Source organism: Neopelma chrysocephalum, unplaced genomic scaffold, assembly GCF_003984885.1.
Source record: "Neopelma chrysocephalum unplaced genomic scaffold, ASM398488v2 Primary Assembly neopelma1_24, whole genome shotgun sequence".
NCBI classification, from domain to species: Eukaryota; Metazoa; Chordata; class Aves; order Passeriformes; family Pipridae; genus Neopelma; species Neopelma chrysocephalum.
In genome coordinates this window covers 4984047-5001583 of record NW_020897693.1, presented here as the reverse complement: position 1 = coordinate 5001583, position 17537 = coordinate 4984047, and the positions used below count along the sequence as shown (strand labels likewise).

The window sequence follows — 17537 nt, the reverse complement described above, 5'->3', positions numbered from 1 at the left end:
ACTCAGCTGCCTGTGAGCACAGGCGCACCAGGTGCTTTCCCACTGCAGCTCTCCAGCACCGCTGGCGGCTGGGCCAGTGACCCGCGGACAGGGAACCACAGGCACGACCTGTGGAGTTGCCACCCACCCACCTACTATAAGAAATCCGCAAGGTAAAGAACTGCCAGTGGGAATTACAGAGGGATTTATTGGCTCAAGGCTCCGCAGACCCGAAGGGGCTCTGGGAAAAGACGTCTCAAAACTGGGGATTTTAGATTCCACAGAGACTTTAACGAGGAGCGAAGAATTGCCGGTTACTTTTCTCGGTTGCCAGAGGGTCAGCGTGTAGAGCGCACAGTCAGCCAGCGGTGGGTTTCGGCACTCCATAAACCCGAAGGGACCAACTCTGAATATTATTATTCCAGGAAAAAAAAAAAAAAAAAGGAGAAGTAACAAAAAAAAAAAGCAGAACCCGCCTGACGTGACGGGCGGAGCCCCCGCGGGCCAATGCGCGGGGCCGGGGGCGGTGCAGGAGGAAGCGGCGGCTCGGGCCGATGCGGGCGGCGGCGGCGGCGGCGGACCCGGGGCACCGCCCGGGCTCAGCCGCGGCCAGCGGCTCCTGGCTCCTGCCGCTGGCGGCGGCGCTGGCGCTGCTGCTCACGCTGGTGGTGCGGCAGCTGCTGAAGCAGCGGCGGCCGCCCGGCTTCCCGCCCGGCCCCGCGGGGCTCCCGCTCCTCGGCAACATCCCCGCGCTGGGCGCGGAGCAGCCGCACATCTACATGCGGCGGCAGAGCCAGATCCACGGGCAGGTACCGCCGCTCCCGCCGCCTCCTCCTCGGGGCCCCCGGAGCGGGAGAGGGGCGGGATAGGGCGGGGCGGGCTTCGCTGCTGGCGGCGGAGCCCGAGGAGGAGCAGCCGGGAGGGACGTGCCCCGGAGCTGTCCCGAGCGACTCTCGGTGCCGGTGTCCCCGGGGCGGAGGCAGCGGCGCGAGGGGCGGAGCGCCCCGCCGGCGAACGGGAGCCGGGAAAGGGAGCCGGGACCCCTCCCGTGGGAGCGGGGACAGGCCCGCGGCAAACGGGAAGGATTTCCGCCTGTCTCTCACCCCGCAGCTCCCTCCGTAGGCTCCTGCTCTTAGTTCTTTTTTTTTTTGGGGGGGGGGCTACAGAGCTTAAACTGGTGTCCTGTAAATGGCAATAACTCCCTTGTTTCATATCCACAAGTCCTGGGCTTAAAATTAACAAAATTACAACACTGAAAGAGCAGGCACTGGGATAAGGCAACATTTTCACTGAAAACACCTCCCTTCAAAGTACTTTCAATGTACCTTCAGTGGTGTATTTGGGATACTAACTTACAGTCCCTTAGCGTTACTAAGAATGGATTTATTTTCTTTTTCTACTGTCTTACAGATCAGGTTTTCTTTTCATCAGCAGTGTATTCTTACAAGCATCATAAAATTTAACTCCAAACTAGATCTAAAGGGGAAAGGCAGGCATGTGTTTTGGCAGTAGAAAAAAAAAAAGTAAATGTGTTTCAAGCAAAATACGAGGACAAGCAGAATGGAAATAGGAAGGAAAATGTGTCATCAAATAAAGTAAGCTTTCTACTTGCCTGGAATGCTGTATGTAGTTCTAGTCACTGTCGGAAAAGATCCTGAAGAATTTTGAGGAACTTGAAAATGGCCTATTTGGGGTGCTCTGGAAAAATACAATAAGAGAATTTTTTTTAAAATTATGTATGACATAGGAATAAAGATAAATAGGCTAGATCAAAGTATACAAAACTCACAAATGGTATACAGAAATCTATTGGGAATGTGTTCTTGACACATAGAAAAGAAAAGCCATTATAATAGTGAAAATGTCAAGTTTGCTAAAATAAAACAGTCATAGACTCTAGAATCATTTAGGTTGGAAAAGACCCTTAAGATCACTGAGTCCAACCATTAACCTCACATGAAATCCACCGGTAAACTATGACCCCAAGTGCCACATCTACACAGCTTTTAAATACCTCTACAGATTGTGACTCCACCACTTTCCTGAGCAGCCTGTTCCAGTGCCTGACAACCCTTTTGGTGACAACCCAGTTGTTGCAGAATGTGTAATTAGACTAGTATAATTTCTTATTGTGGAGGTCAACAGCTTTGAGATGAAGAAAAATACAGAGATTTGTATAGGTAAAAATACAGATTTATAATGCTAAGGAAAGTATGGAAAGGGATATAAGATTTCAATCATGAGTTTAGCGTCGGTTATAATTTTTAAAATTAGGTTAAGATTTTCATTTTGTTTATCCTTCAGAAGTTTATACCTTCTGCAGGCTGCATTGCATCTTTTTCCAAAGCATCTAATGCTTTGGAAACAGGGGATGGGCCTAGCTGGGCTGTGCTGTCAGTTGTTGGCTATCACTGCTATCATCTACTGGTTCTTTGGGAGCCTGTGCAAAGTAAGCTGGTGTCCGGGTTCAGGTGCAGAAAGGACTGAGAGCAGCCTGGTTGTTCTCACAACTGACACCACTTCTGTGTCTGCCATTATTAAGTGACATGTTGGGAGTCTGTGATAGGAATTTCAGCCGTACTGCCCTTAACCAAATTAAGCCGTTGGAATTTACCTTGACTCAGAGATACAGTAATACAGCTTTTCTCCCTCTTGTGGAAATGGTCTCAGCAAATTAAGAAAGTAGACAATACATGTACTTAATTTCCAGTGCTTAATAAAAAAATTTATATATAAAGTATATAACATAACTATCAGATAAATATATACTTCTACAAATACCTACTTGTATCTACTAATGGTAGGAGAAAGTACATTTTTTTTCTGAAAAATATGCATTGTTGTACCAAATTCACATTTTTTTAATGACTGTGAAAGTATCCCAGTCCCTGCCTTGGAGAGCTGGTTGCTTTGGGTGCACAGCAAAGCACAGAATGCAGTGTGAGATAATTTGCTTTATCTTTTGACAGAGCAAGTTATCTCACAACAGACTCTACTGTAATGCCACAACTGTACCGCCTCTGGTTACCTGTATGCCCTACTGAAAGTTATTCAAGTATTTTGCACTGTTTAGTGTTGTTTCACTTTTCATTACTTGTTCTCATTATTTGTTCTTAGGATTTGGTTGTAATAGCGTTTTACAATTTTTATATTTTTTCCCCCCAAAGATCTTCAGTCTTGACCTCGGAGGTATATCTGCTGTTGTACTGAATGGCTATGATGCAGTGAAAGAATGCCTCGTTCATCAAAGTGAAATCTTTGCAGATAGGCCATCTCTTCCCTTGTTTAAGAAGCTGACAAACATGGGAGGTGAGTGCTAATGTCTTCTGTATAATAATGTAATTTTTGTCCAATAGATGGACATAATCACACGAAACATTGGCTTTAGCCATTTTCTCTACTTAGTCTCCTATCATAAAATACTTGATGCTTCTTAAACAGTTTTGTTTGGAAAGGATTGTCTATGTTCCATAGAAAGATGTCTGAAATTTTTTTTTCTCTCTTTTTGTCTTGTTAAATGATTTTATTATCTTAGGGGGGAAAAAAAATTAAGCGTTGCATAAAATACGTGTCAAAATATTTTTTCAGGCTTACTGAACAGTAAATATGGCAGAGGATGGACAGAACATCGCAAATTAGCTGTAAATACCTTTCGAATTTTTGGATATGGTCAAAGGTCCTTTGAACACAAAATTTCAGAAGAATCTGTGTTTTTTCTTGACGCCATTGATACATACAAAGGCAGACCGTTTGATCTTAAGCACTTGATAACAAATGCTGTTTCAAACATTACTAATTTGATTATTTTTGGAGAACGTTTTACTTACGAAGATACTGAATTTCAGCACATGATTGAGATTTTTAGTGAAAACATTGAATTAGCTGCTAGTGCTTCTGTATTTTTATATAATGCTTTTCCTTGGATTGGTATCTTGCCATTTGGGAAACACCAGCAGCTGTTTAGAAATGCAGCTGAAGTTTATGACTTTCTTCATGATCTCATTGAACGTGTCTCTGAAAATAGGAAGCCTCAATCACCTCGACATTTTGTAGATGCATATTTAGATGAGATGGATTGCAATGAAAATGATCCAGAATCTACATATTCAAGAGAAAATTTAATTTTCTCTGTTGGAGAACTCATCATAGCTGGAACAGAAACCACAACAAATGTTTTAAGATGGGCAGTGTTATTTATGGCTCTTTATCCGAACATTCAAGGTAAGAAATTTGACATTTTGAGGAACTGATACCCTTTCCTATTGCAAATTTAAAATGCTTTTTCAAAGTCGTGCAGTGATCCATAGTCATTACCAAAAAGAAGGTTTGTGTATATTATTCTGTTGTATCATTTACCAAACATACTATGGACAGAGGTGAAAAGTTTGTTTGATACGCAGATGAAGAGGATATCAAAAGTCAAGTGTCATGACAAAATTTTAACATATTATTTTGTGAATACATTTTTATGAAGCTTTAATATTTTTAAGTATTTCCAATATATTTAAATTTAGTGTTGTGATGCATGGTCTGTTGTTGGCAGATATACTAACCTATGCTGTTAATAAATAATAAGAAAATGCAATTAAATATGAAAGTAATAAACTAAATTAAAAATATACAAACATCAGCAAAAATGTAAATCAGGTTGTAGTTAGTTTAGGTACTATTTCTTTTTATCTTAAGTGCCTCAGTTCACAATAAATTTACATGTTATAGACATTCATATTCATACTTCTGAAAGAACAGAAATGGCATTTAAAAACAAAGAAGATGTGTTACATTCACTCTGAAGTAAGACAGCAATATGTGTCTGAATGTCAGCCCAAACATTTTGTGCAGAAGTTTGGATTTTAGAAGTGAACAGTCATGTCTCTAATTTCACTGCCTCCACTTCACTTTTCCTGTCAAAACCTTAGCAGTGCTTGGTTCAATTAGGGACTTCCAGTATTTGGAGGAAGAGCAGCCAAGATAACTTGGACAGTTACTGCTGATACTTTGACCAAAAATCATTGCTCTAACATCAATTTCGTCATCATTTCAGAGTGGGAACAATAGCACTACCTGTAGCTATAAGGCTTTTGAGCTCTCAAGTTATGCATAAGAATCAGATATCTTCATGTATGAAAAATTAGGCTTTCTTCTTATGGTAGTATGTGCATGACTCTATACACTCTGATTTTCTCATCTAGAATAATTTTTAATTTAAATCTTGGGGCATAAAATGCAATTATTCTAAAATCGGAGATCAAATTTTATATTTGTTTTTAAAGTAAGTACAGCTTCACTTGGAAAAAATGAAAGTGAAAATATGATGGTATTGTGTGTTAAGGCCTGGCATGCTATAAACAATACAAATCATTCAGACTAAATAAAGAAGTTGATGCCAAAGCTCTGTTGTTGCTGCTGTTATCGTTATTTTAAGTCCCATATTCACTTAGCTGGTTAAAATATCTGGCTAAGCAAGTAGAACCAAAGTTTATTCAAATATCTCCATAGAGCCATAACCTCTTACATATTTTCTTACTTTCATTTATTCAGCTATTTTAGTTGATGAATTAACTGAACGAACTGATTAAAGATTTTTAAAAATGAGAAAGCTCTTTTCTAACCTAGGTAAAAACAAGATTTAATGGGATTTGAGTTGCTAATTTTAAAGAATTTGAGGGACAGGCTTAAAGGCATTTTAAATACCTTTGAGTTTATTTCAATAGTACGTGAACTTAATTTTAAAAATAGCTGTGGTTGAATTTGTTCCTTTTGAGCTAAATTCTGGCTCCTGTGCTTGTTAATTCTCACCGTGTTTTTTCAGATATTTTAGGTTCTAGAGAGAATGATTTTACACTCTGACAATTCTAAAGAATCACAGCAGAGTTAAAAAAGGGGAAGTTCAAGTGGCTGATTTGAGCCACTTGTGGCTTATCGGTGTTCACTCAAGTACTTAGTTTACTTTATCTTTTACATCCTTTTACTTGTTCTTTAGTTTTGAAGAGCTCCAGAAATAAAAATATACACAAGAAAAGAAAACTATATTAAAACACGATTTTACTGAAAATAATTACGTTCTAAATGAAGATTAGTGGTATATATGCTAGGAATAATTCCTACTAGCTGGACAAGAAATATAGAATCTAAATTTAAAAGTTTGTAAGCTACTATATTTTGTATAAGATACTTCATGTTTCAGTATTCTTTTAAAAGTATATATTTTAGTTTAAATTAAAATGTAAAGGCTATTGCACAATAAACATCAGCTTTTATTGCTGTTCCTAACAGGGCAAGTTCAAAAAGAGGTTGATCTAGTCGTTGGCCCAAACAAAATGCCCACCTTTGAAGAGAAATGCAAGATGCCATACACTGAGGCTGTTCTACATGAAGTTCTGAGATTCTGTAACATAGTTCCACTCGGGATTTTCCATGCAACTTCCAAAGATACTGTTGTGCGTGGTTACTCAATTCCTGAAGGCACCACAGTCATTACAAACCTCTACTCCGTTCACTTTGATGAAAAATACTGGAGCAATCCAGAAGTGTTTTTTCCTGAGAGATTTTTGGACAGCAATGGGCAGTTTGTCAAGAAAGATGCATTTATTCCTTTTTCACTAGGTAAGAGTGCTTCCTTCCACTGTTCCTTTTCATAAATCTAGAGCTGTATAACATAGAGGTGATGGCAATAAAGGGACAGAATGATATCCTCTGTTCTGATGAAACAGATTTTAAAGAGATTCAATATAATGCAGTCTGGAGATAACAAATTCTGGCATAGTATCTTTTATATAGGTGAGCTCATTATTATATATAAACTAACAAAAATACACCTTAAAAAGTTATAATAATTGCCAGTTAATAATGACTGGAAGTAGGTGTAATTAATAAAATAGTAGGAGGAAAAGGCTGAAATTAACAGTATAATTTTTTTAAAGCATCTTCTGTCTAGATTGGTACTTCAAGACAAGAAAAAGTAGCTAATAAATATATCTAAATAAATTTGACAATTCGTTTCAGTGGCATTTGTGAGGTGAGAGCAACAAATTCTCTAAAATCTGTTTCTTAGTGTAAATTATCACCTATCCTTCTTACACAATACTACCAGCAAGTTTGTACAGCTCCTCTTAGAACACAGAAATTATCATTCTTATTCATAGGAAGAGTGAAAATGCAACTGCAGACATTTAAAGTGTTTTTAAAACCTTCTTTTCCATCCAGGAAGAAGACATTGTCTTGGAGAACAACTAGCTCGAATGGAAATGTTCCTGTTTTTTACTTCGTTACTACAACGATTTCACCTGCATTTCCCTCATGGCGTGACTCCAGACCTCAAACCAAGATTAGGAATGACATTACAACCACAGCCTTACCTCATCTGCGCGGAGAGACGGTGAAGAGAAGGGTCAGGATTGTCAGGTGGAGCACAGTGCTCTAAGCTGCAGCTCAAGATCCACTTTGCCTTCTATTTCTAAACATGTTCATGCCAGAAAGCCAACTTAAAGGACTTGCAGATAAATTCTGGCTGTTTATGCACAAGTAAATAGTTTCTTTTTATTTGATTTTCACAGAAAAAGAACGGAACCAGAAGCGTGGAACACATCCTATGTAAAACTGATGTTTTCACTACACTGGTCTATTTTAAATCTAATTTCTGATATGGTTTTTATATATTTAATTACTTAGCAAATCATTTTACTTTGAGAGGATATTTTTATAAGCATGGAGATTATGGTTCAAAATGTTTATACTTGAATTCATCCATGGAAATCTCATTTACATTATTCCAACTAAGCTGTTCTCTATAATTCTCCTTTAAGTTTTTATAGCTAAAAAGGTTTAAAAGATATCTATTTAAATTTCTGTAACCAAGAATAAACTATCTTTTCCAGCTTTGACAGATTGTCTATTAAAGCATTTTAATCCTTCTTTCTCCTTGCTTTATATTCCTAGGTGGTCACAGTTTTCTAGTGAATCAGATAACTGAATTCACTTTCAGGATCTTTTATGACTTCCTTCTGATTTAGCCAAGTACACAAAGTGTTCAATTATTGCCATACTCCCGACATATACAGGAATTTTTTGCCTGTATGTTGCATTCCCAGACACGTGTCCTCCATTGCCTTCCCACACGAAGCACTATGTAATGATTAATCTCTGCTTAAATAGTCTGGAAAAAAACAGTTTTTATGTTACCAGAGTCACATGTAACTATCCTACGAGCAAAGAAAATAAGCTGCTCATTGTTCTGACCAGTGAAGAGAGTTTTTGGGGAGGGAGGTTGGAATAGGATGGAGAGAAACACCTTAATTGCATTTTAAGCACAAATATTAGGCATAGGAGCTACTCTTGACTTCTGCCAGCTTCATTTTCTATTCTTGACAGCTTTGAGGTTAATGGTAGATAAAGATTTGTGTCTGCAGACCCTACAGGAGAACCTGATACTCTCAATATGGCATTTTGTCCCTGCCATGTGGGGAGAGAGGGCCTCAGAACAAGGTTCAGAACAAAACATACACTGAGCAAGCAGCCATTTGAGGACAAGGCTGAGTGTTAGACCTCAGATTTTATACAAATAATGCTTCAACTTGGAGCTGCAGGAAAGTTGAAAGGCAGGAATTGGTGTTTTTCTGCTGACCCAATGTTTTCAGAAATATTTCCTTTCTTTTGAAACAGCTAAAGAGAAGAATCAGAGCTAATACCAGTTCACTTACGTAGTAGCCTATTGACTTCAGATGCAGCAGGTTCAGATTAATTTATTCATCTGAGGGTGGTCACACCCATGTGTCCCACAGCGAGCAGCTCATATTCTTATTCCTCATGCTCTGAAGAGGGTGGGCAGGTTACTCCACTTGTTGAATAATTAACTGCCTTTCATAGAGAGGAATTAAGACTCATAAAAGAGAGGAAGGATGCAAGTCTGATTGCTCTGCACTGGGCACACCATGAAAACCATGAATAAACCACTCCTAAGACACTGGCAAACAGTGGGGCTTAGGAGTCACGACCGAGGCATTTCTGGATACCTGCATAAGTAGATGTTGGGTGCTTGTGAAATGCAAAAGTAAAAACTGTGGAATCTATTGAACTGGGGTGCCTTCAGTATGAAGCAACGTCGAAGAGTTCAAGCTACAGTTCTGGACTCATGTTAATTCTTTCTATACCCAACCCTGTGCTCTTAAATCAGACAGCCAGAGTTTTGTCAGTATCTAGTCTTGCCTTCTGGGTTGCAGGAACTTTAGGCAATCCTTTGGTTAAAACATGATTGAAATATTGCTACTTGAAGTGAGGGTAGGATTAAAAAACATCAAGAACAAGTTTTTTCAGGAGGCTATGCTCAAAATGCAGCTGGCCAGTTATAATTCTCTTTTGCTGAGGTAGTTTGAGATCTAACTCCTGACTAGTCTTTAATCCATTTAATGAGAACCATATTGATTATATGTCGTTCTGGTTTCTAAATCAAAATGCCTTTTAAAAGCCTCAGAATATCAATCCAAACTTTTACCATTATCTGCCAACTTACGGTCTCGTTTAAGTAATCAAATACATTTGACAAACTGTCTTTTCTGTAAATCTTTATCAGTTTTAGTTATATCTACACATTTCATTCTGTATCAACTTTTTCATTATTTTCCCTCTGACTTAGAATTATCCTAACGATCCAATTTAATAATTTGTAATACTGACATAAGAATAGTATTTTCCAGTCCTCTGGAATTTCTCTATTGTATCAACTTCATTAGGAATGAATATCAGTAGCCAGTCAGATGTTCAGAATTTCCTGGTGAGTTTTCAAAGGCTGAAATATCTAGCATAGATAGCAGCTGGCTGCTATTTAACATTGTTTTGGGATTAAAGGTTGATATATTAACCAGTATATCTTTTTCTAGTGTAGAATTTAAGGATGAGAAAAAGCATTAAACAGCAGTTTTTTCTGCCTGGCCTTAAGTGTCCTAACATTTTAGATTAAAACAATGTGTCCAGATACTGATCAAAAAGATTTCTAGACATTTAAGTTGTGACCCCTCATTTTTGCATACTAATGTCATTTATTGTGCTCTTTGTTTTACCATTTTCCTATGTTTTATTCCCCCTAGTATTTATTTTTTGTCTTTTTTGCCTTTTTTTTTTCCCAGAGTTACCTCTTTGAATTCTTGATGGTAGTTTAGAACTGGAAGCACTATGAACTTGCAAGGAAAATTGCCTTTCACTGGGCAGAACCAATAGTTCCTTCAGCTATGGGGGTGTGTCACTGTATCACAAGTAAAGGGAAATGTGGTGCTCAGGAGCCACAGAAATCTTAAAAGAGAGCAAAGTGTTTGTAATCCAATATGATTTAGGTTATGTGGAACCATGATCTGTCATCAGCCAAGGGATCTTGCTTAAACAGCCCTGGAGATCCATGGCAACGCCATCTTTAGCCTGCAGATGGCTGGACAACAGCTGGTAAATTTTCAGATATTTTGTTAGGGATAGTTGTCACCTCATGGAGAGAAACAGATTCCGTGTAGATTCTCTGTGTGTTGAGAGAACAGACATGTCATTCAAAATAATTTTTTACTGGCTGGTCCAAACCTCCAGTTACTCAGCGTGCCAAGGACAAGCAAGGCAACTCGGCATGAAGATGCTTAAGGTGAGCTCATATCTTTTCAGATCGTGTTCAACAAGGATTGTCATAGGTAGGATATCAGCACAGCACCTAGCAGTGAAAAAGGTGAGATATTCATTTCATACACTCATACTGCAATCCATTCATTTCACAGAGCATGTTTTTGACCCCCTGTGGGCCAGATCCAATATCAACAGAAGGAAGGTCTTTCTTTCTGGACTCTGGCCTTTTTGGGCATGTCCAAATATAAATGCATATATGTATGAGCCAATGACACAGAAAACAGGCATGGGATGAGGGACATCTATATTAAAAGCTGTAATTCTGAAAGAGCTTGGGATTCGTGGTGAGTTGTTAGTTAAACATGAACTTTAATTGTTCAGCCAAAAGATCTTTTGTTTATGGAATACTGAATGAGGATAGAATCATAGAATCATTTAGCTTGGAAAATACCTTTAAGATCATTGAGTCCAACCATTGACAGTTGTGGAAGCTATATAAGTATTTGGTGCTGGCACAAGCATTCCTTGAATACTGAACCCTGTTTCTGTTGTCTATAGCTGAAGGAGGATTAAAAAAAAAAATCAGTAGTGTTTCTGTAAAGCCATAAAAATCACTAAGAATATACTTGTGCAATATATTCTGGATTATTGCAAGGTACTTCTACTGACTTATAAATTGACCAAATAGTATGTGATCATACCAGGGCAGCACCAAGTCCAAGCTAATACCCTTCTACTTCAGACTTGGTGACCCACTGGCACTGTTATAAAATTTTTGGATCAGTTGGGTGACTGAACATGCTCCAGAATATACACCAGAATATCCACAGAAATGTACAGTACAAAGTACTGCATAGTGACACATTCAAGATAATTCATTTGCTTGGTTTACCAAACATGTGACTGTGACTTGAGTCCAAAAAGTTGATAAATGATCTCTTCAGTAAGTAGGCAAGAACATAAATAGAAGTCGAGATGAAATATCTTTAAACTAGGAATGAGGTGAATACTTTGAACATCTTTAAATGCAGAACCAGGTATACAACTAGCAGTGGGGATAGTTAATCCTGGATTGTTACCAAAACTTTAAAATTAGTTATTAGACCTTTCTTCTGTGCTGTGGTTCTAATTTGCATCTAATTAACGACATGATTTTACAGTAGTCCCTCCTGTCTCAATCACCAGCTTATAAAATGTCCTATTCTTTCTGAACTCCAAACCCCTGCTAACTATTCAAGTGCTAAAGCAGCCTGAGCTCATGTAGCAAGCAGGTCTTTTCTTGATTTAGTGTGTTGTTCTGCTACACAATTAGATTCTCAATCTAATTCCATTTCAGGCTGTCCGAACACTGAAAATAACAACCAACCTGCATTCTTTAGCCTGAATTAAGTCTAAGGGTTTGTGCAAACAGCAGTAGATGAGGCAGATTACGTTGTTATGAAGATAGCACTTTCACAAGAAAAGTAGCAAGCTCAGAGAGAAACACAATGAAAAATAGTCAAATCACTCAGAAAAAGCAGTGAAAATAAAATGTTGTGATTTTTGCAACAATGCATCAAATGGGAAAACATAAGGATTCAGGATAAATGCAGGGTGGTAGAGGGAGGAAATCATACTGGTGAAGACACAAGTTACCTTTGATTGAGAAAGATGGAATGATGAATACACAAGATAACAAGCGAAGTACAGGGGACTGTTTAATAAGAGTTGGAAAGGTCAATTGCCAGTATAAATTGCTCTGTGAAAATACAGACATGCATTTTCATACAAGCTACATGGCCAAGGTGGTTTTTTTGTACTGGGCCTCACAATTCAAACCCATTGTCTAATCAAGATCCAATCAAACAACCATTCTGAAAATATTATGCCTTACTCTGTCCTTTCATAACAATATAAATTGAGGATCAGCAGATTCTCCCATTTCTAGATTATCCCTTTAGGTATTTTTGAAGGCTGTCAACTACCTCGATGACATTCGAATCAGACAGAACCCATACCCAGAGTGGTCATTCCTTCGGAAGACTGCCAGACTTCAGGAGATATTATGTTTGTTACATTCTTCTGAATAAGTAACATTCCAAATAGATTAAACCCATTAAAATAATGGAGCATAACAAGAATATGCAATCTAATCCAATAGCTTACTATTACTGCAGCAGATGGCTGCTTGCCTAAAATTTTACATGTGATATAGACCGGCCTATAGCAATTTACCAGAAAATAGAATAAATTTACTATTTATTTTGCTGCTTTGTTTAAATGCTGACTTCCTTTTCTACACTCATTCTAAAAAACTTAAAAGAAATCTTTTATGATTTATCAGAGGCATGAAAAACTATTACACATTAAAAAGATGAATTTCTATATTAAAGTTCATTTGTTTGGATGCTTAACTACATTAGGCCCACCCTTACCATCTAGACAACAGGAACCACACTGTATGCCGAATGGAGACTTATACCTTCACCAAAACAAGGCCTCATTGTTCAGGTCCTTCACTAATAAAGGTAATCCAGGTAGGATTTCATACCAATAAGGAATGAAAGGTACGTAACAGAATCACTGTGGATGAAACATTTTAAAGAATTCCAGTTATTCTCAGGTAATTAAGTTTCCTTTCTCCACACGCATCCCTGATTAAGAAGTCCAACTGCCATTTTGGTTGTCTTCAACTTGTACAATAAGCCCATTTAAAATAATAGTTATGCTGAACATGCACCACAGCAGAATTTTTAAGTCTACCTTTTCCTGGAAAAACATAGGTACTTACGTCCCTTCTTGTGCCTATATAGCTTAGGAGGTTAATTTAATTGGTTTTTTTGGACACATGAAAATTGTTTTTTAAAGCCCCTTCAAGGCATCTTCAGATTTTGTTCCATTTTATTTTACATTGTGTAAAGACATACCATTTCTCTCTCAAAGAATGTATGGTCTAAACTGCCACAGTATAGAGGGAAATGCAACATACCAATACTGGATTTACTTAATCGTAAATTGTGGGTATAATCTATAGAATATTCAAGTTCTTTGTGGCATAATGAATGTCATGATTATAAATTTGAAAAGAGACTGTAAGAATAATTCATTGTTGATGGGAATAAAACTTAGTGCTAAACACTAAAAATTATCTAAAAATCCCCAATCACTTAAACTAATTCTTTTTGTAAGTATATGAATTACATCATCTTCAAAAGTGTCCAACACTTCCCAATGTCTTAAGTATGCAATTTTTCAAGATCTAGAAAGGCTCATATGGCTTGACAAATATTTAAAATATAATTAGCTTTAGCAAACTAACTTTAGATAATCATATTTTTAAAAAACATTTTGGCTACTGCATCTCCATTTATTCACAAGTTGACAACTAGATAGATTCTTAACTTTGGCTGAGCTTCAAACCTCATCTGTTTTTTCAAGAGGATTCTAGCTCTCTCCCTCAACAAATAAAAAGATTGTTTCTGGTGGGAGATGCATTACCAGTTAAATGCTCAGTAAATGAAAAGATTTTAATATTCACCGAAATAGAGGATCAGTACACAACAAATAATGTTATTATTTGGCTTTTTTCTATAGCTGTGCACAATTTTGTATTGGTATTTAAGTGATTCATATCAGATCTCATCTCTAGTCCTAGTATTTAAAAAATAGGTCCAGAAAGGATCTCAGTGAGTTATGCAGTTCACTCATCTGATCCATTAATGTGTTTTTCTAAAAGCTATATTTCAGACTTCTTTTTTACTTTCAAAGACTTCCTTAATAGTCCAAGACAATCTATTTCAGTGAGTCACAGCCCTCTCAATCCTTAGAAAATGAACCATGTTGAACCTTGCAATATAAAGCTGTTACTTCTTTTCCTAAATACTATTAACATCAAAAGCATTATTCTGATTACTCTTTGAAGAAGTCTTAAGTAACCTTAGAGTATCTCACTTGAGTCTCATTTTCTCTCGACAGGGAAAAATTCTCTTTAATTAATTTTATATTTCTCCTTCTCTTTAGACCATGTCATCAGTCTCACTGGTCTGTACTGGAATTCTGCAATCTGTCTAATGGACAGATATTTTTCCTGGGGTGTGACATCTGAAACAGTATTTTGGTCATGACTTATTTATGATGAATAGAACAAAATGATTACAAAATTCCATTCTCAAAGATAAATAGGAGGGCTTCTTCATTCACTTCTTTGCCTGAGAGAAAGCTTAGTTAATATGAGTCAGATAAATTGGCAATACCAGAGAGATTAATAAATTCTAGTATGATGAATGTCATGACAAAAGAAAGAGAGGCAAACCAAGTCCATTTGAATGACTACATAAAGGAGCAAGTTTTCACATCTAACTGGCACAGGGGACAAAGTCTACAGTCTGCTCCCCACGTGCAGTGAGTAATGTCAATGTTATCCTCTGGATTTTTGGTGTAATACTTGCATTTTAAGCTGAGCCTTAGTTTTTGTTTTATATGCAATTTAAATGAAAATACTTTGATCTCATTCAAGGTGCAAAGGGTTCTGCTGATCTGGAGAGATGAGTCAGAAGTGACTCATCACCTGTTTTTTGGCAAGATGTTTAGAGCATGGACAAATCACAAGGTGAATGGCAGGAATAATTTGAAACACTATGGTCTCTTGCCGTTAAAGGCTTAGTTGGTTTAATGGTATCTTTTTTTTATTTCTGAAGCCTCACAGGTAAACCAGAAGGTGGAAGGTTTCTCCTCACTAGAAGATTTTTACTCTCTTTACTAGCATTTCACAGACAGTAACATTCTGCCAGGTAGCACAGCCTGTGCAGCAGAACCTACCACAGACATCAGTTGCCATCACCTGTGATCTCTTGAAGTACAGAAATCAAAAGATGACTCACGGCCTACAGATTCCAAAAAAAAAAACTTCCGGTCCAACATTTCTGTTCATGTTGTGCCCTTTTTAAAGGGTGTCTGTAGTGTCACACAGAACCAAGTAAGCATTAATCACTCACATACTTTAAGCATTCATTGTTCAGGAGTGTATCACAGTAGCATTTAAATTCAGACTATTTCTGGACAGATGTTTCAATCTCAGAATCAAAGGAAAACAGTTTCTTTACTGGAACCACCTTCTACAGCTTAATGCTTTATTAACAAAAACGACCAACTGCTAGTTACTCTGTTTTTTTGTAGGGTTTTAGAGTACTGAAGATACCAGAAATGAGACTAACCAAGTCTAAGCCAGAAATGTCTTCGAGAAATGACAGTAACAAATGGACAACAAAATCATTGAGGTTCTTAATTTAAGAGTTCTGCATCTATTAGTTGGATTCATAAGGATACAGGGTATGTACACTATGCCAGGAGGGTCACTGCCAACTAGAAACTCAAGTGCAATGGAATGTTTATCCTACAGCAGCTTAGTCCATCAGCTTTCTTTTCTGTTTCTTCTTTCCTCTGAAACATGTTATTCATTTGCATTTAACAGAGGGCAAATACACTCACTGCTTATGGCCTTATTAAATTAAGACCAGATAGGGAGTAGTTAACAGTTGTGTTCTTTTGACAGTTTCATCTCTGAGAATCTACAGTATATTTTTCATAGCAAGTTAAAAGCTTACTCCAGAAGATATTAAAAGGAAAGTTCTTCATTGCAAAAATGAAAGCAATTCATTACCTCATTTGCCTTAACATCGACATGAATGAAGCAGCATGTTGTGCAGAACACAATTCTGAAGAAAGCTGGAGGAAAAAAAGCACAATAAATACTGTCTTGATCATACTTTTTGTATCTCATTTAATCAACTTCCTGCATTTATTTTCTCTCATCTAATCTTCATTGGCCGCAGAAAAATCAATTTTCTAAAACTTGCACCACTATTAAAGTTCTGATAATTCTATTATTGTTTTCATTACTATTTTTATTTAATTTTTAACAATCCAAGTATTCTAACTTGCCAAAGATATCCTGTTTCCATATTATTTTGAATATGAACTGGCTTGAGACAAGAAACAGCATCTCTCATCACAATATCTTTTGTATATTTGTGTGTCTATGTCATCCTTTCATCCTCTTATTCTCATGCTCTAAGCAAATTCCATCCTTTTGCTCCAAAACATGCCTCTGAGACTGAGATTCCTAATCTCACACTCACCAGAGTATGAGACACTTCTCAAAAGTATTTTGGACAAATGGGAAAGTTCTGACATGTGAATGTCAGTGCCACACAGAATCACAGACTGGGTCAGGCTGGAAGGGACCACGGTGGGTCATCTGGTCTAACCTCCCTGCTCAAGCAGGGTCATCCTAGAGCACATGGCACAGGATTGAATCCAGATGGTTCTGGAACATCTCCAGTGAGGGAGACTCCAACCTCTCTGGGCAATAACACACACTGGATTATCTCAAATTCTGTGCCTGCTTTCAGAGGATCCAGAAGCTCAGCCTCGACTACGCCTGCCTAGGAGGAAGCACCAAAGCTAAAAGCGAGCTCTTGAATTCTGCTAACTCCTTTTGCTGATTCACCTGCCATGGTTGTGGTTAAAACCGAATGCAAGAAGTACAAAGAAACAGCTCTATGCGCAAAGCAAAGCAGGTGTTACACAAACTTGGTTAGTTTGAACTTACCTTAAGTAATGTTACACAATTCCTTTCATTTTGAACCTTAGACTCACCGTTTAACTTTGTCATGGAGGAAGAACTCATGGGAAGAGGATCCAGGTAATTAATTTTGATAGTTTAGTACCTCCATAATATCCAGAGGTCTCCAGAAACACAAGGAGAATTTTGTCCTTATTGAAAACTTTGTAGTCTAGTTCTGTATGCACTGTATGCATGGGAGCAAGTAATCTGACATACATCGTAAAAGAAAGCAATGAGGAGATGGGAGACTCAAACCTGAAAATATTATGCATAAAACGTGGATCTGCTGCATCAGCGTAAACTTCAGTGTAGGCTAATTTGGTCCACTTCTTGAACAAAGAAAAAGCAGTGTTTCATT

At 37.7% G+C, this 17537-nt stretch overlaps 1 protein-coding gene across 1 annotated transcript; it reads left to right on the top strand.

Moving 5' to 3' along the window:
* The first annotated feature begins 533 nt into the window (after nt 1-533).
* On the top strand, nt 534-9086 carry LOC113963241 (vitamin D 25-hydroxylase). Its single transcript, XM_027674204.1, has 5 exons — nt 534-788; nt 3147-3288; nt 3568-4200; nt 6256-6585; nt 7186-9086. The coding sequence occupies exons 1-5, from the start codon at nt 534-536 to the stop codon at nt 7359-7361; spliced, it is 1536 nt and encodes a 511-aa protein (XP_027530005.1). The 3' UTR covers nt 7362-9086.
* The last annotated feature ends 8451 nt before the right edge of the window (nt 9087-17537 follow it).